Source organism: Mus musculus, chromosome 4, assembly GCF_000001635.26.
Source record: "Mus musculus strain C57BL/6J chromosome 4, GRCm38.p6 C57BL/6J".
In the NCBI taxonomy this organism is placed as follows: domain Eukaryota; kingdom Metazoa; phylum Chordata; class Mammalia; order Rodentia; family Muridae; genus Mus; species Mus musculus.
The window spans coordinates 12,944,012-12,967,297 of record NC_000070.6 but is presented as its reverse complement, the minus strand read 5'-3'; the positions used below and the strand labels follow the sequence as shown (position 1 = coordinate 12,967,297).

General features: G+C 38.9%; 1 protein-coding gene across 2 annotated transcripts in view; it reads right to left on the bottom strand.

The window, feature by feature from the left end:
• Positions 1–23,286, bottom strand: part of Triqk (triple QxxK/R motif containing) — a 74,649-nt gene that overhangs the window by 14,188 nt on the left and 37,175 nt on the right. Inside the window, exon 3 of one of the 2 annotated variants that reach the window (NM_001171801.1) lies at positions 4,275–4,356. In NM_001171801.1, the coding sequence (NP_001165272.1) occupies positions 4,275–4,335 (61 nt within the window). In that variant the 5' untranslated portion in view covers positions 4,336–4,356. The remainder of the gene's footprint in view (positions 1–4,274; positions 4,357–23,286) is intronic. The other variant, NM_173746.3, reaches the window with a different exon arrangement.

Below are 23,286 nucleotides of genomic sequence, written 5' to 3'. Positions count from 1 at the left end.
TTCTGTAGGTCACTACTTTGTCATTATGTTATCCCCACCTCATCTTCATTATAAGCTAAATATCCTTTGGTCCTCATGCCACCTTTTCCAAACATTGTTCTGCTGTCTGTATAATACCACTTGACTTATCTGTGTTGCCTTTAATAAATGACTCTCTTGTCTCTATCTTGTTTAAAAAAAAAAAGAAGATATACTTTGTATGCACTAAACTTTAAAGTATGTACATATAAAACCATATGCATGCATATATCTGTATGTATGTGATATATATATATATAGATAGATAGATAGATAGATAGATAGATAGATAGACAGATAGACAGACAGACAGACAGACAGGAGAGTTAAATACAGTGGATAGTTATATATAGTAGATAGATATAGTAGAAAGATATAGTAGATAGATATAGATATAAATAAAGCTAGATAGAGGGAAGAATGGTAGACAAACAAATCATGAAATTCAAAAGATCACTATGAATAGAAATAATTTATTGACAATATGCAGCTTTTTATGGATAGATCATCAAGATGGAAATAGTTAACTTAGATAATACATCTCATAGATGAACAGAGATTATCCAATTCTGTAGTAACAGATTACACAGTTTTGAGGGCATGCTTATATTTTCCAGGATGTATCACATGCTAGGGAACAACACATTTTACCAAACATAAGGAAACTAAACTCAGTCAACATATCTTTTCTGCATACAATGGAATTATACATCAGCAAGTCACATGGGAAAATTCACAAATATGATGTGAAAGCAAATAACTGACTTAAATAATCACCAATTTTGGGATATGAAAATTAACAAATTAATTGTGTGCAGCAAAAGTGGGTGCCACAGCTTGAATGTCTTTTTCAAAATTCTTGCTGAAATGTAATTCAGAGCCCAACTGTTGCTAATAATTAGAGTCATGCGGGTCATCAGGACGGAACATAGCAGGGCTGGCAGCGGTAAGAGCAGAAAGAGACTGGGCTAGCTGACCTGCATAATAATTAGAGTCATGCGGGTCATCAGGACGGGACATAGCAGGGCTGGCAGCGGTAAGAGCAGAAAGAGACTGGGCTAGCTGACTTGAGCTTTCTCGTGCGTTCAACGTCATACCTGATGGCATGTTAAGAAGCAGCAAGGTGGCACATGTGACATGCCAGCCAGTGGGTAGCCTCCTGAACATCTCTTCTTCACATACTACTGGCTTTAACTTAGTTTTGTTAAAGTTACAAATGGGCTGATATAGTATGGAGTGATGTTTGAACTAATAACTGCCTGCATTAAAAGAATCATTTTAACTAAATAACCCAAAGTATCTCAAATTATGCAAGTATAAATTAAGTACAAAGTTAGTAGAATGAAGGGAATAATAAATACTAGATAGATGATATATGGACCAAAATGCAATAGAAAAAACATTAACAAAAGAGAGCAGGGATTTTCTAGATTTAGGAAAGTGAACAAATACCAAAATGAGGAGGGGGGTATAAAACAGAAAAGACTGTAATAGGCTATCATGGAAATTGTATGCCAACAAACTGAATAACTAGAAGAAATGGAAGAATTTATATAAATATGGGTATATTCCTAGAAACATTTATTTTGGTCGTGGAACCAAGAAGGAATCAAATATAAATAGAAAACCTAAAGAGACAAATAACAAACAAAGATACTGAATCAGTAATCAGAAATTTCCTGACGAATGGCATCCTAGTACCAGATACCTGTACAGATGAATTCTACCAGACATTTAGAAAAGAACCTTCTTCATAAACTCTTTCAAAATATATTAGAAAGAACACGTCATCTCCAAGATAGTTAACTTATATTCTGAGGCTAAACAAAGACAATACAAAGCAAAAATTAATATCTCCAGGCAAAGGCAGGCAGATCTCTGAGTTCGAGGCCAGCCTGGTCTACAAAGTGAGTTCCAGGCCAGCCAGGGCTACACAGAAAAACCCTGTGCACCCCCCCCAAAAAAAACAAAAAAATTAATATCTCATATTCATAAGAAAACAGTTGTGCAGATCATCTACAAATTAGTAGAAGGTGAATGAAATTTGACACTACACTCAAAATATCATTCACACTGACCAAATTTCAACTGTTGAGATTAATTTAAACTGCCAACTCACTTAGATTTGGAAGTACTATGAAATTATACCTCTGTGTTTGTCTGTGAAGATATTTCCAACAATGTTTAGCTGAAGAGAGGATACCTATAATGAACTGTGAGGCCACAAACCATTGGCTGGGCTTTTTGCCTAAATAAGAGAAGGAGACTTGAGCAGTGTTCACGTCTCTTTGCTTCTGCCTGTGGGAACAATGTGATCAATTGGTTCTCAGCCCTTTCAATATGCCCTCTCTCACATGCTAGACTACAGCCTGCGAATCGTGCAAGGTGGACCTCTCCTTTCTTAAGTTGCTTTTGTCAGATATTTTGTCTCAGCAGTGATCATAGGAACTAACTGAAAATTGGTACCAGGAGAAGGGTTACGGCTATGATGAATCTGATCCTTTGTTTTGGTGCCTTTGGAATTAATTTGTGGTAAGAATGTGAAAGTGTTTGGATTTGCAGGCAAGAAGTGCCCTATAATGTTGTGGTATAGCTTGTCTGACAATTTTGGGGATGGCTCAGACACTAGAATGCTAGCCAGCAGAGAGTGGAGGTCCCGTCCATGAAGTTTCATCAACAAATACAATATCTGAAATGGAATAGAGGCCTATCAAGTGCCCTCTGCCAAAGAATCTTACTTAATTCTGCCCACAGCCTGATAACTTGAGGCAACTGAGTTAAGAAGTAATATGTACACAACAACTATAAATGAAAAAAAAAAGGAGGCTTTGAACTTAGAGCAATGGGAGAAATAGGGAAATGGGGAAGAGCAAAAGGAAAGAAATGAAGTAATTACAGTATAATCTCAAAAGGAAAAGGATTCAAAAAAGAAGAGATGTATCTCTTCCGTTCTTACCAAGTTGAAGGACAGAAATGGGGACATGCAAATCAAAAAGTGCAAAGCTGTGGCATCTAGAGCTCTAACATGGCTACATTTAATAATATTGTGTCATGTTAAACAGAAAATTGATGAGTAGATTTAGGTAGGATATCTTATACAAAAGAGGCAATAATGGGGAATAATTGATATTTTAATTGGATTTGCAATAGCCACATAACATTGATATGTGTATGTGTGCATATATAAATATACATACATTTTATATGGCTAATACAAAATATAAAAATTTGTTCGTTGGCCTATGCATTCTTATTTTTGTTTTTTAATTTGTATGGTTTTGTAATTATTTAAATTTATGTAGTGCATGTTTTGGGAGTATTATAAAATAAATGTGTATTAATTTTTAACAGTTATTTCACTTATTTTATCTGAATCCATTGAGACTTTTTTATTTTACAATTACTTAAAGAGTTTCTATTGCTTCATTGCATTTTAGTTTAAATGTGAATGGGTAGAGGTAGAGAGAAGAGGAAGAGAGTGTTGTGTTGATTAGAGGAAGTGCTTGTTTAACTTCTGATTTCTACTTTATTACACTTAAAAAAATAATTTGTTCCTAAGCTACAAATTCTCTAAAATCTCAGGCTTTCCCTTGTGCACTGACTAGTGCATGAGCATTCTGTGAGCAAATAGTTTGTGTGCACATAGAACAAAAGCATGTGTTCAGGTGCAAGCTGCTTCCAGCTCTCCCTCGTTGTGCTATATTCTCTCTAGATGGCCATCTTCCCCAAGGGCTCTGCCTACTCTCTAAGGGTATGCTTGGAACCTTAGATGACAAAGCCTTGCATCTTGTCTCTAGTAAGTCTTTACTCATGACTCCTGGGAAGTTCCTTTTCTTTCTAAGCACAGTTGTACATGTGGAATGACATTTATATTTAGCAATTTTAATGAAGTATTCTGAAAATATAAACCAGTGTCATCATGAGGCAAAAGAAGTAAATATTTAGGTGACTATAAAGGGATAAATTATGAGATGATAATATGTAAAGTACTGTAAAACAGCATCTATTTATAAAATAACAATATTCATTTTGCTTATGTTCAATTGATAAAATCCCCACAGCACTTAAAAGAGCAAACACATGAAGTATATATATCCTTTGCTAGGAAGCAGTTTTATATTTGCTTTCCTCCTAAAGCCCTGTAAGGTGTTCCTTTCTTCTTGTGAGAACATGTGAGTTGTGTACATTCTGGGAAATGGAGTCTTTAACCGACACCGCCTGGTTTTAGCTTCTCTCTGCAGAAGCTCATTGCTTACCTATTTGCTTTCTGTACTGATCAACAGGAAGTTTTGTATTGGAAGAGTCTTTTCTACCCATCTTTGATCTCCAAAATACCTGCTAAAAAGAAAGACAACCATTATAATGAAACACATTTTTAAAAAGTATCTTTAAAAAACAAAAAACCTTCCAAAGATTTCCTTAAAATCATTTTTAAAGCAATGAGTAAAAATGATGCCAACTTCACTTCAATTAAATATATACAAAAGAACACAAAATTCTTCCAATAAGTTATCAGCTATAGAATTACTAGTGATAAAATCTTATTCATTTATTCTAGGTCACATTAATTCCATCAAGAACTAAGCTCAATTAAAGCAGAATATTAGAGAAGCATCAGGAAATGGCAGTTTCCTTGCAGTTACCCACTGTGTTACACCGAATGGAGGGCTAGGGTATGGAGCTGACTGGCTTGAATTTTGTTTGAGAATGCCTCGCGGGTGTGGCCAGGGTGGACGTGGAAAGCAGCAGCAGAGAGCACCGCCCTGTTGTTATTCTCACATTTGCAGCATGTGCTGCTCTATCTAATCCTCAAATCAGAGCTCGCATTCTGTTTTTATTAAATTTTACTGTTGCACCAAAAACTATCCTCTTCTCACCAAATCTACACTTACTTTCTATTTTCACTGTTAGAAAAGACTGCTTAGCTTGAATTAAAATAGTAATTAGGTTGTTACTACAAGAATTGGAATGTACCATTTTCAAGCATAAGTATGAAAAACTCGCAGGCATGTCCATCTTTGCTCTCCTCCACCTGAAGCAATGGAATGTAAATGAGCCTCAGACAAATTTAGAAGGCCCGTTTCTAGGAGTGGAGGAAGTATTTTTAATAACTTGTCATCCTTGAAAAAAGAATTTAATTCTTGTGTGCATTGGTAGGTATTTGTGGGTCGTATTTACTATAGTCACAAATGTTCACGAACACAATGCAAACACCTGTGCTCAGAAGTTGTTCCTTGCTCCTTCTGGTATAGTTATGTGTGAAAAACATGGTCAAGCAAGAAGTCACTTTAGGACTAAAACCACAAAGGACTTTTCTTCTTTATTATTGTTAATAAAATATATATGCATACATATATAAATATAGTCTGCCTTGTCTGTTTAGTGTGACCTGAGTGTTCATAATTTCAGGACTGACTTCTTTGTACTGGGTACCAATTAGGAGCCTTATTCCTGGGAGAGGCTAACTCCCCCTTCCTGAGCAGTCATTTGCTGCCTGTGTCTAGGGAAGGGAGGAAAGGAAGTAGATAAGTTCTATAATTATATTTTAATTAAAAATTAGTAAGTAGAAATATATAAAGGCACGGGAGTTCTAAGATCTTGGGGTTTAAGAGGCTTGAAAAACTAATTTCTACAAAGTTGGAAGAAAAAACTGAAAAAAATATTGAAGATCAGTTTGAAAGTCAGTTAATATTTCTCATCTGAGAGGGCAGGGAGAGAGAAATGGAAAACAGAGGGATAGAGAGACAGTGGAGGAGAATGTGAGAGAAAAAAGAGAAAAGAGAAAGAGGAGAGAGAGAGGGAGTGAGACATAGAGAGAGGAGAGAGATGGGAGGGGGGAGGGAGGAGAGAGGAGGGGGGAGAAGGGAGAGAGGGGGGAGAAGGGAGAGAGGGGGGAGAAGGGAGAGGGGGGAGGGGAGAAAGGGGGGAGGGGAGAAGGTGGGGCACAGAGGATGGGAATTACTTTCCCTTGAATCTATTATTTCAGGTTATCTCTGAATAGAAATTAGAGGAACTTCTGCCCAGAAGTTCCAAAGAAGTTACAAAGAATAGACAAAAAGCCGATGGAATTATATTTAGGAAAGTAAATGTGACAAAAATACAGGCACATAGAACTCCCTGTTAGTGGTTATGAAGACTGGCAAAAACTGAGACAACTATTTCCTAAGGAAGATACTATTTGAAGCACAGGATTGCATGAATGAAAGCAGGCTGTGGTCCTTATTCTCTGAATATGCTGAGAGAGTGTCAAGGGAGGAGGAGACAACCAAAAGAGGAAGTAACAGACATGAACACACACAGGAGTTTCTCTGAAATGATCATGATTTAGTTAGAAACACAATCTCCTGATGGGTGATACTAGGAAGGGCAGGGTAGGCTGTAACTTTCATAATATGCAAACCTTAAGGAGCTCAGGGCAGAGTTTAAGATAGGACAATCTGTTCTGGTCTCTCAGGGTTGGACTGGATTAATAAAAGGGGAGCTCTTTCAGGCTCTAAATAAACAGAATTTTCCTAGTGGGTTTTATTAGGGTTCTCAGATATCAAGTACTTCAAAGTCTGTTCAAGTTAAACTACATTCTTTATGCATCCTCACAGAAATAGCCAATAAGGATATCAACACAGCAAAAGGACATAACTTCTACTCATGTATAAGAAAACTGAAAACTCATCTAAAAGCTTTTTTTTTCTTATAATAATAACCTTCAGATTGATTGTATAACAATACCTAGGAATATAAAATATCAACTGATAAGAGAAAGTCAAATAAATTAAGTCTTTATCTCTAATAAAACACAGAGTTACTACATCTAAGATGATACACACTTAAAGTTTTCTAAATGAAACTAAGATATTACTAAAGCCTATATAGTCTTACCTTTTATAAATCAAAACATTAAAAATAGTTCTGTCAAGAGAAGCCATAAATAATGTCAATAGATATAATGTATTCATATAGCAGTTCTATTTTGCATAGTGTTTGCATTTATTAATAGTAAAGTGGAGTCATTATTTTAATCTTAATTGTGTGGAGCTTGAAGACCTATCCATTTCAAGAGAGAAGTTAGCTTGCATGAATAAAAACACAAGATAATAATATTTCTTCAATTATAGGTTTGTTCCTTCATGGAATACGCTTAAGATAAACACGCAAAGCACAGGAAATTGCTAAGTCTGTGCAGCAAATGGCTGTTCACACACAGCCCTTCATCCTGGTCCCTATACTACCCTTGTATTCTCATCATTTAACAAAAGGGACACTTAAGAGACCAATGCTGTATTTATTAATTACTTGTAGTAATAAAAAACAGTATCTTGAGCAGCGGTCGCCATCTTGGTCCGAGACCCGCCGAACTTAGGAAATTAGTCTGAACAGGTGAGAGGGTGCGCCAGAGAACCTGACAGCTTCTGGAACAGGCGGAAGCACAGAGGCACTGAGGCAGCACCCTTTGTGGGCCGGGGACAGCCAGCCACAGTCTGGACCGGAGGACAGGTGCCCGCCCGGCTGGGGAGGCGGCCTAAGCCACAGCAGCAGCGGTCGCCATCTTGGTCCGGGACCCGCCGAACTTAGGAAATTAGTCTGAACGGGTGAGAGGGTGCGCCAGAGAACCTGACAGCCTCTGGAACAGGCAGAAGCACAGAGGGGCTGAGGCAGCACCCTGTGTGGGCCGGGGACAGCCGGCCACCTTCCGGACCGGAGGACAGGTGCCCGCCCGGCTGGGGAGGCGACCTAAGCCACAGCAGCAGCGGTCGCCATCTTGGTCCCGGGACTCCAAGGAACTTAGGAATTTAGTCTGCTTAGGTGAGAGTCTGTACCACCTGGGAACTGCCAAAGCAACACAGTGTCTGAGAAAGGTCCTGTTTTGGGCCTTCTTCTTCGGCCAGGAGGAGGTCCAAATACAAGATATCTGCGCACCTTCCCTGTAAGAGAGCTTGCCAGCAGAGAGTGCTCTGAGCACTGAAACTCAGAGGAGAGAATCTGTCTCCCAGGTCTGCTGATAGACGGTAACAGAATCACCAGAAGAACAATCTCTAAACAGAGTCAACTATAACTACTAACTCCAGAGATTACCAGATGGCGAAAGGTAAACGGAGGAATCTTACTAAAAGGAACCAAGACCACTCACCATCACCAGAACCCAGCACACCCACTTCGCCCAGTCCAGGGAACCCCAACACACCTGAGAACCTAGACCTAGATTTAAAAGCATATCTCATGATGATGGTAGAGGACATCAAGAAGGACTTTAATAAATCACTTAAAGAAATACAGGAGAACACTGCTAAAGAGTTACAAGTCCTTAAAGAAAAACAGGAAAACACAATCAAACAGGTAGAAGTCCTTACAGAAAAAGAGGAAAAAACATACAAACAGGTGATGGAAATGAACAAAACCATACTAGACCTAAAAAGGGAAGTAGACACAATAAAGAAAACTCAAAGCGAGGCAACACTAGAGATAGAAACCCTAGGAAAGAAATCTGGAACCATAGATTTGAGCATCAGCAACAGAATACAAGAGATGGAAGAGAGAATCTCAGGTGCAGAAGATTCCATAGAGAACATCGGCACAACAATCAAAGAAAATGGAAAATGCAAAAAGATCCTAACTCAAAATATCCAGGAAATCCAGGACACAATAAGAAGACCAAACGTACGGATAATAGGAGTGGATGAGAATGAAGATTTTCAACTCAAAGGTCCAGCAAACATCTTCAACAAAATTATTGAAGAAAACTTCCCAAATCTAAAGAATGAGATGCATATGAACATACAAGAAGCCTACAGAACTCCAAATAGACTGGACCAGAAAAGAAATTCCTCCCGACACATAATAATCAGAACATCAAATGCACTAAATAAAGATAGAATACTAAAAGCAGTAAGGGAAAAAGGTCAAGTAACATATAAAGGCAAGCCTATCAGAATTACACCAGATTTTTCACCAGAGACTATGAAAGCCAGAAGAGCCTGGACAGATGTTATACAGACACTAAGAGAACACAAACTGCAGCCCAGGCTACTATACCCAGCCAAACTCTCAATTATCATAGAGGGAGAAACCAAAGTATTCCACGACAAAACCAAATTCACGCATTATCTCTCCACGAATCCAGCCCTTCAAAGGATAATAACAGAAAAAAACCAATACAAGAACGGGAACAACGCCCTAGAAAAAACAAGAAGGTAATCCCTCAACAAACCTAAAAGAAGACAGCCACAAGAACAGAATGCCACCTTTAACAACTAAAATAACAGGAAGCAACAATTACTTTTCCTTAATATCTCTTAACATCAATGGTCTCAACTCGCCAATAAAAAGACATAGACTAACAAACTGGCTACACAAACAAGACCCAACATTTTGCTGCTTACAGGAAACTCATCTCAGAGAAAAAGATAGACACTACCTCAGAATGAAAGGCTGGAAAACAATTTTCCAAGCAAATGGTATGAAGAAACAAGCAGGAGTAGCCATCCTAATATCTGATAAGATTGACTTCCAACCCAAAGTCATCAAAAAAGACAAGGAGGGACACTTCATTCTCATCAAAGGTAAAATCCTCCAAGAGGAACTCTCAATTCTGAATATCTATGCTCCAAATACAAGAGCAGCCACATTCACTAAAGAAACTTTAGTAAAGCTCAAAGCACACATTGCGCCTCACACAATAATAGTGGGAGACTTCAACACACCACTTTCACCAATGGACAGATCATGGAAACAGAAACTAAACAGGGACACACTGAAACTAACAGAAGTGATGAAACAAATGGATCTGACAGATATCTACAGAACATTTTACCCTAAAACAAAAGGATATACCTTCTTCTCAGCACCTCATGGTACCTTCTCCAAAATTGACCACATAATAGGTCACAAATCAGGCCTCAACAGATTCAAAAATATTGAAATTGTCCCATGTATCCTATCAGATCACCATGCACTAAGGCTGATCTTCAATAACAAAATAAATAACAGAAAGCCAACATTCACATGGAAACTGAACAACACTCTTCTCAATGATACCTTGGTCAAGGAAGGAATAAAGAAAGAAATTAAAGACTTTTTAGAGTTTAATGAAAATGAAGCCACAACGTACCCAAACCTTTGGGACACAATGAAAGCATTTCTAAGAGGGAAACTCATAGCTATGAGTGCCTTCAAGAAAAAACGGGAGAGAGCACATACTAGCAGCTTGACAACACATCTAAAAGCTCTAGAAAAAAAGGAAGCAAATTCACCCAAGAGGAGTAGACGGCAGGAAATAATCAAACTCAGGGGTGAAATCAACCAAGTGGAAACAAGAAGAACTATTCAAAGAATTAACCAAACGAGGAGTTGGTTCTTTGAGAAAATCAACAAGATAGATAAACCCTTAGCTAGACTCACTAAAGGGCACAGGGACAAAATCCTAATTAACAAAATCAGAAATGAAAAGGGAGACATAACAACAGATCCTGAAGAAATCCAAAACACCATCAGATCCTTCTACAAAAGGCTATACTCAACAAAACTGGAAAACCTGGACGAAATGGACAAATTTCTGGACAGATACCAGGTACCAAAGTTGAATCAGGATCAAGTTGACCTTCTAAACAGTCCCATATCCCCTAAAGAAATAGAAGCAGTTATTAATAGTCTCCCAGCCAAAAAAAGCCCAGGACCAGACGGGTTTAGTGCAGAGTTCTATCAGACCTTCAAAGAAGATCTAACTCCAGTTCTGCACAAACTTTTTCACAAGATAGAAGTAGAAGGTATTCTACCCAACTCATTTTATGAAGCCACTATTACTCTGATACCTAAACCACAGAAAGATCCAACAAAGATAGAGAACTTCAGACCAATTTCTCTTATGAACATCGATGCAAAAATCCTTAATAAAATTCTCGCTAACCGAATCCAAGAACACATTAAAGCAATCATCCATCCTGACCAAGTAGGTTTTATTCCAGGGATGCAGGGATGGTTTAATATACGAAAATCCATCAATGTAATCCATTATATAAACAAACTCAAAGACAAAAACCACATGATCATCTCGTTAGATGCAGAAAAAGCATTTGACAAGATCCAACACCCATTCATGATAAAAGTTCTGGAAAGATCAGGAATTCAAGGCCAATACCTAAACATGATAAAAGCAATATACAGCAAACCAGTAGCCAACATCAAAGTAAATGGAGAGAAGCTGGAAGCAATCCCACTAAAATCAGGGACTAGACAAGGCTGCCCACTTTCTCCCTACCTTTTCAACATAGTACTTGAAGTATTAGCCAGAGCAATTCGACAACAAAAGGAGATCAAGGGGATACAAATTGGAAAAGAGGAAGTCAAAATATCACTTTTTGCAGATGATATGATAGTATATATAAGTGACCCTAAAAATTCCAACAGAGAACTCCTAAACCTGATAAACAGCTTCGGTGAAGTAGCTGGATATAAAATTAATTCAAACAAGTCAATGGCCTTTCTCTACACAAAGAATAAACAGGCTGAGAAAGAAATTAGGGAAACAACACCCTTCTCAATAGCCACAAATAATATAAAATATCTCGGCGTGACTCTAACGAAGGAAGTGAAAGATCTGTATGATAAAAACTTCAAGTCCCTGAAGAAAGAAATTAAAGAAGATCTCAGAAGATGGAAAGATCTCCCATGCTCATGGATTGGCAGGACCAACATTGTAAAAATGGCTATCTTGCCAAAAGCAATCTACAGATTCAATGCAATCCCCATTAAAATTCCAACTCAATTCTTCAACGAATTAGAAGGAGCAATTTGCAAATTCATCTGGAATAACAAAAAACCGAGGATAGCAAAAACTCTTCTCAAGGATAAAAGAACCTCTGGTGGAATCACCATGCCTGACCTAAAGCTTTACTACAGAGCAATTGTGATAAAAACTGCATGGTACTGGTATAGAGACAGACAAGTGGACCAATGGAATAGAATTGAAGACCCAGAAATGAACCCACACACCTATGGTCACTTGATCTTCGACAAGGGAGCCAAAACCATCCAGTGGAAGAAAGACAGCATTTTCAACAATTGGTGCTGGCACAACTGGTTGTTATCATGTAGAAGAATGCGAATCGATCCATACTTATCTCCTTGTACTAAGGTCAAATCTAAGTGGATCAAGGAACTTCACATAAAACCAGAGACACTGAAACTTATAGAGGAGAAAGTGGGGAAAAGCCTTGAAGATATGGGCACAGGGGAAAAATTCCTGAACAGAACAGCAATGGCTTGTGCTGTAAGATTGAGAATTGACAAATGGGACCTAATGAAACTCCAAAGTTTCTGCAAGGCAAAAGACACTGTCTATAAGACAAAAAGACCACCAACAGACTGGGAAAGGATCTTTACCTATCCTAAATCAGATAGGGGACTAATATCCAACATATATAAAGAACTCAAGAAGGTGGACCTCAGAAAATCAAATAACCCCCTTAAAAAATGGGGCTCAGAACTGAACAAAGAATTCTCACCTGAGGAATACCGAATGGCAGAGAAGCACCTGAAAAAATGTTCAACATCCTTAATCATCAGGGAAATGCAAATCAAAACAACCCTGAGATTCCACCTCACACCAGTGAGAATGGCTAAGATCAAAAATTCAGGTGACAGCAGATGCTGGCGAGGATGTGGAGAAAGAGGAACACTCCTCCATTGTTGGTGGGATTGCAGGCTTGTACAACCACTCTGGAAATCAGTCTGGCGGTTCCTCAGAAAATTGGACATAGTACTACCGGAGGATCCAGCAATACCTCTCCTGGGCATATATCCAGAAGAAGCCCCAACTGGTAAGAAGGACACATGCTCCACTATGTTCATAGCAGCCTTATTTATAATAGCCAGAAACTGGAAAGAACCCAGATGCCCCTCAACAGAGGAATGGATACAGAAAATGTGGTACATCTACACAATGGAGTACTACTCAGCTATTAAAAAGAATGAATTTATGAAATTCCTAGCCAAATGGATGGACCTGGAGAGCATCATCCTGAGTGAGGTAACACAATCACAAAGGAACTCACACAATATGTACTCACTGATAAGTGGATACTAGCCCAAAACCTAGGATACCCACGATATAAGATACAATTTCCTAAACACATGAAACTCAAGAAAAATGAAGACTGAAGTGTGGACACTATGCCCCTCCTTAGAAGTGGGAACAAAACACCCATGGAAGGAGTTACAGAAACAAAGTTTGGAGCTGAGATGAAAGGATGGACCATGTAGAGACTGCCATATCCAGGGATCCACCCCATAATCAGCATCCAAACGCTGACACCATTGCATATACTAGCAAGATTTTATCGAAAGGACCCAGATGTAGCTGTCTCTTGTGAGACTATGCCGGGGCCTAGCAAACACAGAAGTGGATGCTCACAGTCAGCTAATGGATGGATCACAGGGCTCCCAATGGAGGAGCTAGAGAAAGTACCCAAGGAGCTAAAGGGATCTTCAACCCTATAGGTGGAACAACATTATGAACTAACCAGTACCCCTGAGCTTGACTCTAGCTGCATATGTATCAAAAGATGGCCTAGTCGGCCATCACTGGAAAGAGAGGCCCATTGGACACGCAGACTTTGTGTGCCCCGGTACAGGGGAACGCCAGGGCCAAAGGGGGGGAGTGGGTGGGTAGGGGAGTGGGGGTGGGTGGGTAAGGGGGACTTTTGGTATAGCATTGGAAATGTAAATGAGCTAAATACCTAATAAAAAATGGAAAAAAAAAAAAAAAAAAAAAAAAAAAAAAAAAAAAAAAACCAGTATCTTAAACCGAAGTTTATTAATTTCCAAATGTGCTGTTAATAATATTATGACAAAAAGGTTAACCAATATGATTTGTTGTAAGTGTCTGTAGGCTGGAAACAGAAAAAAAGTATTACACATATAAACATACTATAAATAATATATTATATATATATAACTATTGTATATAAAATTATAAATTACTTAGGAATCTTAAAGATCTATACAAAACACAAAAGCTAGCTTATAACTATTATTTCTAATCATTTTAGTGATTGCTAATAATAGTTGATCAGAATTATAAAAATTCAACTTTCTTATTTGTTTGAAATAATTATATTCTATTCTTTAAAGCCAAAACACATTTAACCAGATGATGAGTTAAAAAGCAATTAAAAGCCTGAAACCCACGATGAGCATGACTAAAGTTTGTTAGGCAAAACAAGCATAAAATGGTTTATTGTGTTTTGCTTTACTCATAAATGCTTTGACTCTATTGAAAATGACCTAAAGATATGCACGCTCATCTGTATAGCACAAACTGTCAGTGTTTCAGACATCTAGAATCTATAAAATGTTCTGACTGTGTTTTGCTCTTCAAAGCTTTGCAGTAATCAACATTCATTTCTATTGCTTTGATGGCATGATAGCAAACTCCCAAGAAATCCAGGGAGACACTGGCATATACTGCCACGATTTCTAATAAGACAGCTATTTGCATATGAGATCAGCCATGATTTAAAACGTGTTGTGATAGATGTGGAAATGGAATAACAGATTTATATTAGTGTGCACAATACCAAGATTGTATTCACAATTTAATTCCTTAGAAACTGTGTCTCATCGCCTTCTCTTATAAAGAACACCGCATTCCCTGAGGAGGTAACTTGCTCTGAGACCCAGCTCAACTAAAATATGGATTAATAAGCTGCTATTTATTATTTATGAATTTTGCTGTAGGAATGATTTCAGATTAAATCATCAGAGAACTTTTTATCCTTCTTGAAACTTGATATCATATTTAAAAAGAATAAATGCTAATGTTATTCAAAACATAGACCACATATTAAAATAATTCATAATTATTAAGTTTGTTAGTTAATTAAAATTTTACACTCTAGAAGTTTTAAAAATGAAGATGTCATTACTGTTTATATATGGCTTCCTAACTTGAATTAAACAGAAATTTGTATTATATGTAGGTTTAAACACATTTTGAGTCATTTACTTGGACTGGAGATAAGGTTCAGTGATTAAGTGATCATATTCTGTGGCAGAGGACCCCAGTTTCTTTCCAGCACCCATGTTGTGCAGTTCACAGCGGTCTGTACCTCCAGCTGCAGCAACACCTGATGCCTCTGACCTCCATGGGCATGTACACTCACATGTGCATATCTGGTTTCACCTCCACTCACACAAAAGAAATCTTTAAAAGCAAAAGGATTAATATGCTCAATCACATGACATTGAAATGACATCATATATATATATACATATATACATATATACATACATACATATATATATGTGTGTGTGTGTGTGTGTGTGTGTGTGACATGCTTGGCCCATTGAAAGTGGTACTATTAGGAGGTATGGCCTTATTGGAGGATGTGTGGCCTTCTTAAAGGAACTATGTCTCAGTGAAGGCAGGCTTTTAGAGCTCCTATGCTCAAACTCCATCCAGTATGGAATGAGAGCCTACTCTCGGTTGCCTTCAAAAGACAATCTTCTTCTGGCTGCCTTTTGATCTAGATGTAGAACCCTTAGAATCTGTAGCACCATGTCTGCTTACACACTGCCATACTTTCCACAATGATGATAATAGAATGAACCTCTGAAACTTTAAGCCAGTCCTAATTAAATGTTTTCCTTTATAAGAGTTAGCCTTGTTCATGTTGTCTCTTAACAGCAATGAAACCCTAAATAAGAACTAAGAATACACACACACACACACACATTCTCTCTCTAGAAGTCTGGATTATTAATGGTACCATTTAGGGAAGGTCTGAAAATTTTAGTCATGTTCATAGTGTTCAAAACTTTCTATAAAGCCCCAAAAGACAAAGGGTAAAAGTAGGAAAATCAAATCAAAGCTGTTGTATATTTTCTAGTTCCCGTAAAAGAATTAAATCCAGATTGTGACATTCAAATTTATATCAAAACATAGGTTATTAAAATATTGAACTTGCCGGGTGGTGGCGGCACATGCCTTTAATCCCAGCACTTGGGAGGCAGAGGCAGGCAGATTTCTGAGTTTGAGGCCAGCCTGGTCTACAAAGTGAGTTCCAGGACAGCCAGAGATACACAGAGAAACCTTGTCTTGAAAAACCAAGAATAATAATAATAATAATAATAATAATAATAATAACATATTTAACTCTTTACCACAGAAAAAACTAATATCTTAGCATCATTCCTAATAGAAAGACACTTAACCTATGAGAATTCATTAGACATCAAGATATATTTAAGTTGTCCAAGTGAGGATGCATCAGTCCCATTTAGGAGGGAGTAGAAAGCAATCATGGGAGACAGAGGGAGGGAGGAATCTAGGTGGGAGAGGAGACATGGAGGAGAAAAGGAGAACATAATCAGGTATTGGGGAGGGGAACAGAAGTGAAGCCCTGAGGAACAGCAGAAATAATGGAAATAGGCACCATCGGGATGTAGGAGGTGAGGGGACCCACTAGAATAAACCATGGACCTGGGAGGTGAGAGACTCTTAGGACTTGGATGGACCTTAGATGAAAGGCCCAACAGTGGGAAGAGGGAACTTGTAGAGTCCACCTCCAGTAGAAAGACAGGGCATCAAGTGGAAGGGTGGGGTTGCCATCCCAAAGTCAAAAACGCTGGCCGAGAATTGTCCCTGTCTGAAAGTACTGCAGGGACAAAAAAAATGGAGAAGAGCCTGAGGGAAAGGAGGTCCATCGACTGGCCTAAACTGGGATCCAGCTCAAAGGGAGGCTCCAAGGCCTGACAATATTACTGATGCTTTGGTGTGCTAACAGACATGAAGTGGCCCTCCAAGAGGCCAAACAAGCAGCTGAAAAAGTCAGATGCAACCAATGGACAGAAGCTGAGGACCCTGTGGTTGAATTAGGGAAAGGCTGGAAGAAGCTGAGAAAGAGGGGAATCCCATAGAAAGACCAGCAGTCTTAACTAACCTGGACCCCCCAAGATCTCTCAGACAGTGAACCACCAACCAGACAGCATAAACCATCTGTTATGAGGTCCAACACATACCCAGAAGAGGACTGCTAGGTCTGGCCTCAGTGAGAGAAGCATCTAACCCTCGAAAGACTTGAGGCCCCAGGGAGGGAAGAGGTCTGGTGGGGTCGGGTGGAGTGGGGTGGGGATATCCTCTTGGAGACAGGGGAGGTGAAATGGGATGAGGAATTATTGGAGGGTGGACCAGGAGGGGAATGAGGACTGGACGGTAAAAACAGAGTTAATAATAATAACAATAATAATGAAAGTTTAAAAAGTCACACAATAGAGCATCATGCAGGGTACAGTGATGGTCATGGCCGGTATTTCCTCCTGATCCTATGACGTATTCACTGTTTTGACCATGCAGTTAATAAACCTGAGTCTTCTGAGTGACGACAAGGCTTTTGGCGGCCAATTGTTTTCTATTTTGGTTCCACTGTGCTATCAAAGTCAATTTTGTTGAAACACACAAAACAACTGAAAAATATGGATCCACATAGCCAAATCTGTCCACGAAATTTCAATCCTTCTATTTCTACCTACACATGATGAGACTACAGAAATGCAAGACCAAGCCTGGTTCACTTTAGCTTTGAGTTCCATCATGGTAACAAGCTTATTCACAGTTTCATGAATTTACTCAAGCTCTGCAATTTGTTTTAAATATACTCTCAGCATGTCCTCAGCTGTATAACTCATTTAAAAATAATACATATTGGGGTCATCTCAACTGACAAACGTCAGACCTTATCTAAATGGCACCATCTATAATCCAGGTTTCTAAAGACAATTCTCCACACTTAGAGAAAGGAAAAGAACATGAAAGAAGTGACCTTTGGTAGGAAATAGCGTGGAGGGTCTTGTAGCACATTTTCGCCTATGAAATATAAGGCAATGTTATATGCTACCTGTGATTGGAAGGCTCAACATCAGAAGACTGGAGAGTCGGAGGGTGAAATTGATGCTTAGATGAACTGTACAGTTTTGAGAAGACAGACAAATGGATAAGTACATATAAAGACATGGATTTGATGAGCATGAATCACAGGGATACCCTATGATAGATAGTACATTACTTTTGGCTTGTTTGTTTGTTTGTTTGTTTGTTTGTTTTTCGAGACATGGTTTCTCTGTGTATCTCTGGCTGTCCTGGAACTCACTTTGTAGACCAGGCTGGCCTCGAACTAAGAAATCCACCTTCCCCTGCCTCCCAAGTGCTGGGATTAAAGGCGTGCACCACCACCACCCGGCATACTTTTGGCTTTTTTAATGGATTAATGTTGACAGACAAAAAGCTCATGATAGAGTAGAATGCATATTTTCCAGAATGCACACAACAGAAAGAGCGCAAGGAAAGCAAAGGTCTAAGGGCAGTATAAGGATGAGCATCCCACTCTGGGGCCTAAAGTGACAGAGCATGTATAGCTGCCAGAAAGCAGGGTTAATCAGAATTATTATAGATCAGTCTTTAGTTTCTAAAGCTCTGGTGAGATGAAATCCCCCAACTCTGGAGTTAAATGTAAACAAATATTTGAATGAAATGTCCTTTTTATTAAGGAAGGAGTAAGAATCTTTCATGAAAACTGTGGAGTGAATGATTACTGAGATGGAGGCTACCTTGGCCAAAGGTTGCCAGAGTGCAAGACTATGATATGGCAAATAAATAAAGTAATTAAGAGAAAAGATAGTTTCCACTGTAAATGTAGATAGTGAAGGGTCCTGGATATGGCCACAGATAAGAGTAGGCACAGAGAGCCACATGCAAGCTTGGACAGAGACTCTGAAGTGAGACTAAGGAAGGATGGAGATGTCCACAGATAATAACAAGAACATTTGAAGGCATTAAATTTACGTGCGCTAAACAAATAAGATGGGGGTCTTTGGTTGACTTTTCTTCCTTGTTTTATTCATTATTTAAAAATAAATAACAAAGTAGTAGAGATATGGAAATAAGATGATTATCCATGTATTAATTCATAGGTAAGCTTAGTGGCACAATGGCCCTTAATTCCAGAACTTCAGAGGGAGAGGCAGGAATATCAGGAATCCAAGGTCAGTCTTGAGGTTCAGCGAGGTTCCTAAAATAATGTAAAAAACCAAAACCTACACAAACGAACAAAAAGACTGGAAATGGTGTTTCTTCTGAGAATCTGGTTAGATGAAAAAACAAATAACTTGCACAAGGATCTAAGGATTTCAAGAATATAAAAATACACCAGAAACCAATGAAACAGCAGGAGTGTACATGAGACATGAGTATCCATAGCAGGACACAGGACTGAATGGGCCTTACCAGAAAGGGAGTAAGAGAAAAAGGAATGTGTCCTTTCCTGAATTAGGTTTATCTCAAGACTACACAGAATCCCGGTACCTTACATGAGTTATTTAGGGACTAGGTGGAATGGGGAAATCCAATCCTTCTGGGAAAGGTTAGCTAGATAGAAGTCAGCCCAATGGAGGAAAGTCTCTAGTCTCAAGGGGCAGGGACACTATTCACCAAGCAGGACTAGAGGCTCTAGGTTGGCAACTGTCAAAATATCTGTTCATCAGTCGTATATTACCTACAGAGAGCCAAGTTCCCAGGACCTCCCCCATCCCTGCTAGATCAGAATCCCAGAAACAAAGGCTTACAGAGCATCGGTGCTATTTTGCTTTTAGACTTCCAAAGTAATACTTGTCAGCATCAAACCCATTGACCACTGCTTCGTCTTTATCAGGCTCACAGAAATACTTCTCCATGTGATCATGTACAAAGTATGATGCTTGACAGCAGGCTGTGACATCCTTCAGCCTTCTTGGTGGGTGACAGCCTGCTTGAGCAGTATGGCTAGATTGTTGAGGCTTTTAATTTTGATAGGCTTTCTTTTTTTTAAAAAAATTAGGTATTTATTTCATTTACATTTCCAATGCTATCCCAAAAGTCCCCCACACGCTGCCCCACCCACTCCCCCACCCTCCCACTCCCACTTCTTGGTTGATAGGCTTTCTGAATGCAGCAGGAACTCATCAAAAGATTTTGAGCAGTGAGGAAACCATATTCAATATATATATATTTAATACCTTTCCATAGATTGGGAATTTTGAAGCTAATAAACTTAAGAGATAGTAAGGAACTTTCAAAGGTAGTCCACCAAGCAAACAGGACATACACACATACACATAAAATGATATCTGTGAGCTGGCTTTTTAGAACTGAGAGTCAGCCTAGATATGTTTGTAAGGCAGAGAAACTAATTCTAAACTTCAAGAATGGTTTCTCAAAATACAGAGTCCAAGGCCTCATCTTCTCCATAAAGAATACTCAGCAAGGCTGCGAGATGGCTAAGTACATTCAACAAACACCTACTCCTTACCAGAATTTTCAAACGTAAGTGGTCATACAAAATATTGTGCTGGACAGATGGCAGCACTACTAACAGAAATAAGTAACGCAGGAGAAAAACACAAGGGCTAGGTGTCACAGTGGGGAGTGTGACAAAGCCAACTGATAAAATGTATGTAACTGTTTCGGGAAAGCAACTGACTTGGTTTCCCCAAAATCTAACAGAATTGGTTGCTTCAGACTGGAAGTCCTTCAGCACCCACCAAAAAATATCCACAAATATTTAGCTTACTTTTCTCTTGGTGCCTTTTAATGCACAGACTGTTGTGACATTGAAAACAACACATTAAATTATACTGCCCCAAATAGACAGAAAGTTGCCTTCTGTGTGCCATTAATAACATTCTTCATTCAGGGACGTTGATGTGACATTAGCTGGGACCCGTGGAATAATTTTTATAATTCTAAACGTCGCCCAAATATAATAGGAGTAGGCACCGCATGTCTGAAGTGCCATATAAGAGAGATGATCTCTAATGAGTGACCATTTCCCAAAGCATGAAAGTAACGGTCACAATTCAATAGTTTTACTAGAGAAAACAAAAACTGAGCTTTAATTAACTTCTTATTTCCAAAGAAGATACATTATTGAAATACAAATTGTCTACTTGACTCATATTAATTTGTGGTCATTAAATGAAAGTCATTAACTGGGCTGGGGAAAGTGTTCAGTAAGTAAAAGTGCTTGTAAAGCAGTCCGAAATTCGATTTTCCAACACAACCCCAGAAGCCAAGCATGGCCACACGAGCCTGCAACCCACAGCACGGGACACAGAAGCCAAGCATGGCCACAAGAGCCTGGACCCCACAGCACGGAACACAGAAGCCAAGCATGGCCACACGAGCCTGCAACCCACAGCACGGGACACAGAAGCCAAGCATGGTCACACGAGCCTGCACCCCACAGCACGGGACACAGAATCCAAGCATGGTCACACGAGCCTGCACCCCACAGCACGGGGGACAGAAGCAGGCAGATCCCAGGAGATTGCTAGCCTGCCATCCTAACTGAAATTGCAAGTCACAAATTTAGGAAAAACCTTGCCTCAAAAATAAGGTGAAGAATGATAGAAAGAGACACTTGATGGTCTCCGGTCCTCATCAGATGTGCTGCTGGAAGTGGGTGCGTGTGGGGATACCTGTGCTCATACATCCTCCTTAAACACACATACACTCAAAGGTGTATGGAGATCTAATAAAAGGAGTTCTGGAAGTTAAAAATGTGAAAAAAATTTAATCAAACAAATTATACTCTCTTTTAAACAAAGTTATATTTCATATAAGTTTTTCTTTTAAACAAGTTTCTAAAGGGGACTACAGAAATTGCTCAGTGGTTAGGGACATTGTCTGCTATTCCAATGACTAGAATTAAAGTTCTAGCACCACGCAGAAGCTCACAGTCACCTATAACTCTAGTTCCTGCGTCACAAACCCTTTCCTGGCCTTCTCCAGCATCAGCATTAAGCATCTACAGACATACATGCAATCAAACACATATTTGAAAACATAATTCAAATATATATATATTTTAGTTCTAAAGGTCCTAATAATATAAAATCAAAAATAAAAATATATGTCTTGGTTTTGCTGTAGTGCTGAAGGAAGAAGACACACAGTTTAAAATGTAAAATAAACAAACTTGTACAATTATCTTATAAAATCAATGGGGTAAATAATTTGGCCCACTCTATATAAATGCTTGATGAGTCCAATAGAATGAGAAGCAAGCCTATATATTGCAATAGTCAAGGATATGGTCGTGGTTTGACTGAGGCCCCCATAGTCCATTTATTTGAATACTTAGTTTCCAGTGGGTGAACTGTTTGGGAAGGATTAGGAAGTATGGCCTTGTTGGGGAGCTGTGTTACTGGGTATAGGCTTTGAGGTTTAAAAAGGCCACTCCATTCCCACTGAGCTCTCTGCCTCATACCTGTAGAGCAAGAAGTATGCTCTTAATTATTACTGTAGAGCCATATCTGCCTACTTGCTGACATGCCACTCACCATAATGGTCATTGACTTGAAAACTATGAGCTCTCAAAGTAAATGCTTTCTTCCATAAGTTCCCCTGGTCATAAGGTCTATTCATATCAATAGAAAAGTAACTAAAGTAGATACTAAAGCTAAGCAAGGCGGTGTAATATTCACCCTGACCACTAAATAACACAGTCCAATTTGTTTGCTCTAACAAGATAAAAAGTAATTGAAACCAGAGCTATATCTACACCCCCAAACCTTGAGTTCTCCATATGTATCCTCCTTTTAAGTTTTCTTAAACGATTTCTATGAAACCAAAGTTTGTCTAAATTATTATGTAGATAATATTTTATTTATATTTATTTATTTATATTTATTCAGCAGGTACCAAATGCTGGCTCCAAAGGAGAAAGGAAAGTAATAAGCCATAGACATGGCCATCTCAGATGATGTTTTCTTTTTCCATAATCCCTGAGTAAGCAGAGGTAATGGTAAGTGGTAGTTGTAATTTGACAAAGGCTGGAATCATCTGAGAGATAATCTCTGGGCATGCTTGTGGGGGTTTCTTGATTACAACAGCTGATAGAGAGGGTCCACCTCTGTGGTAAGACCATTTTCTGCAGGGATCTTGGTAGTATTGTGCAGAGAGAGTCAGCAGAATACATGTAAGTAAGTGTTCACTCCAGATTGTGGGTGTGATGGGGCCAGGGGATTGAAGCATCTGTTCCTTTACTTTGCCCACTGTGAAGAACCACAATCTACAAAGTGGGCTGCCTCACTTTAATTGCTTTTCTTCGATGCTCGCAGCCAACCATTGGACTGAGCACTGGGTCCCCAAAGAAGTTAGAGAAAGGACTGAAGGAGCTGAAGGGGTTTCAACCCCATAGGAAGAACAACAATATCTACCAGCCAGAATCCCAGAGCTGTCAGGGA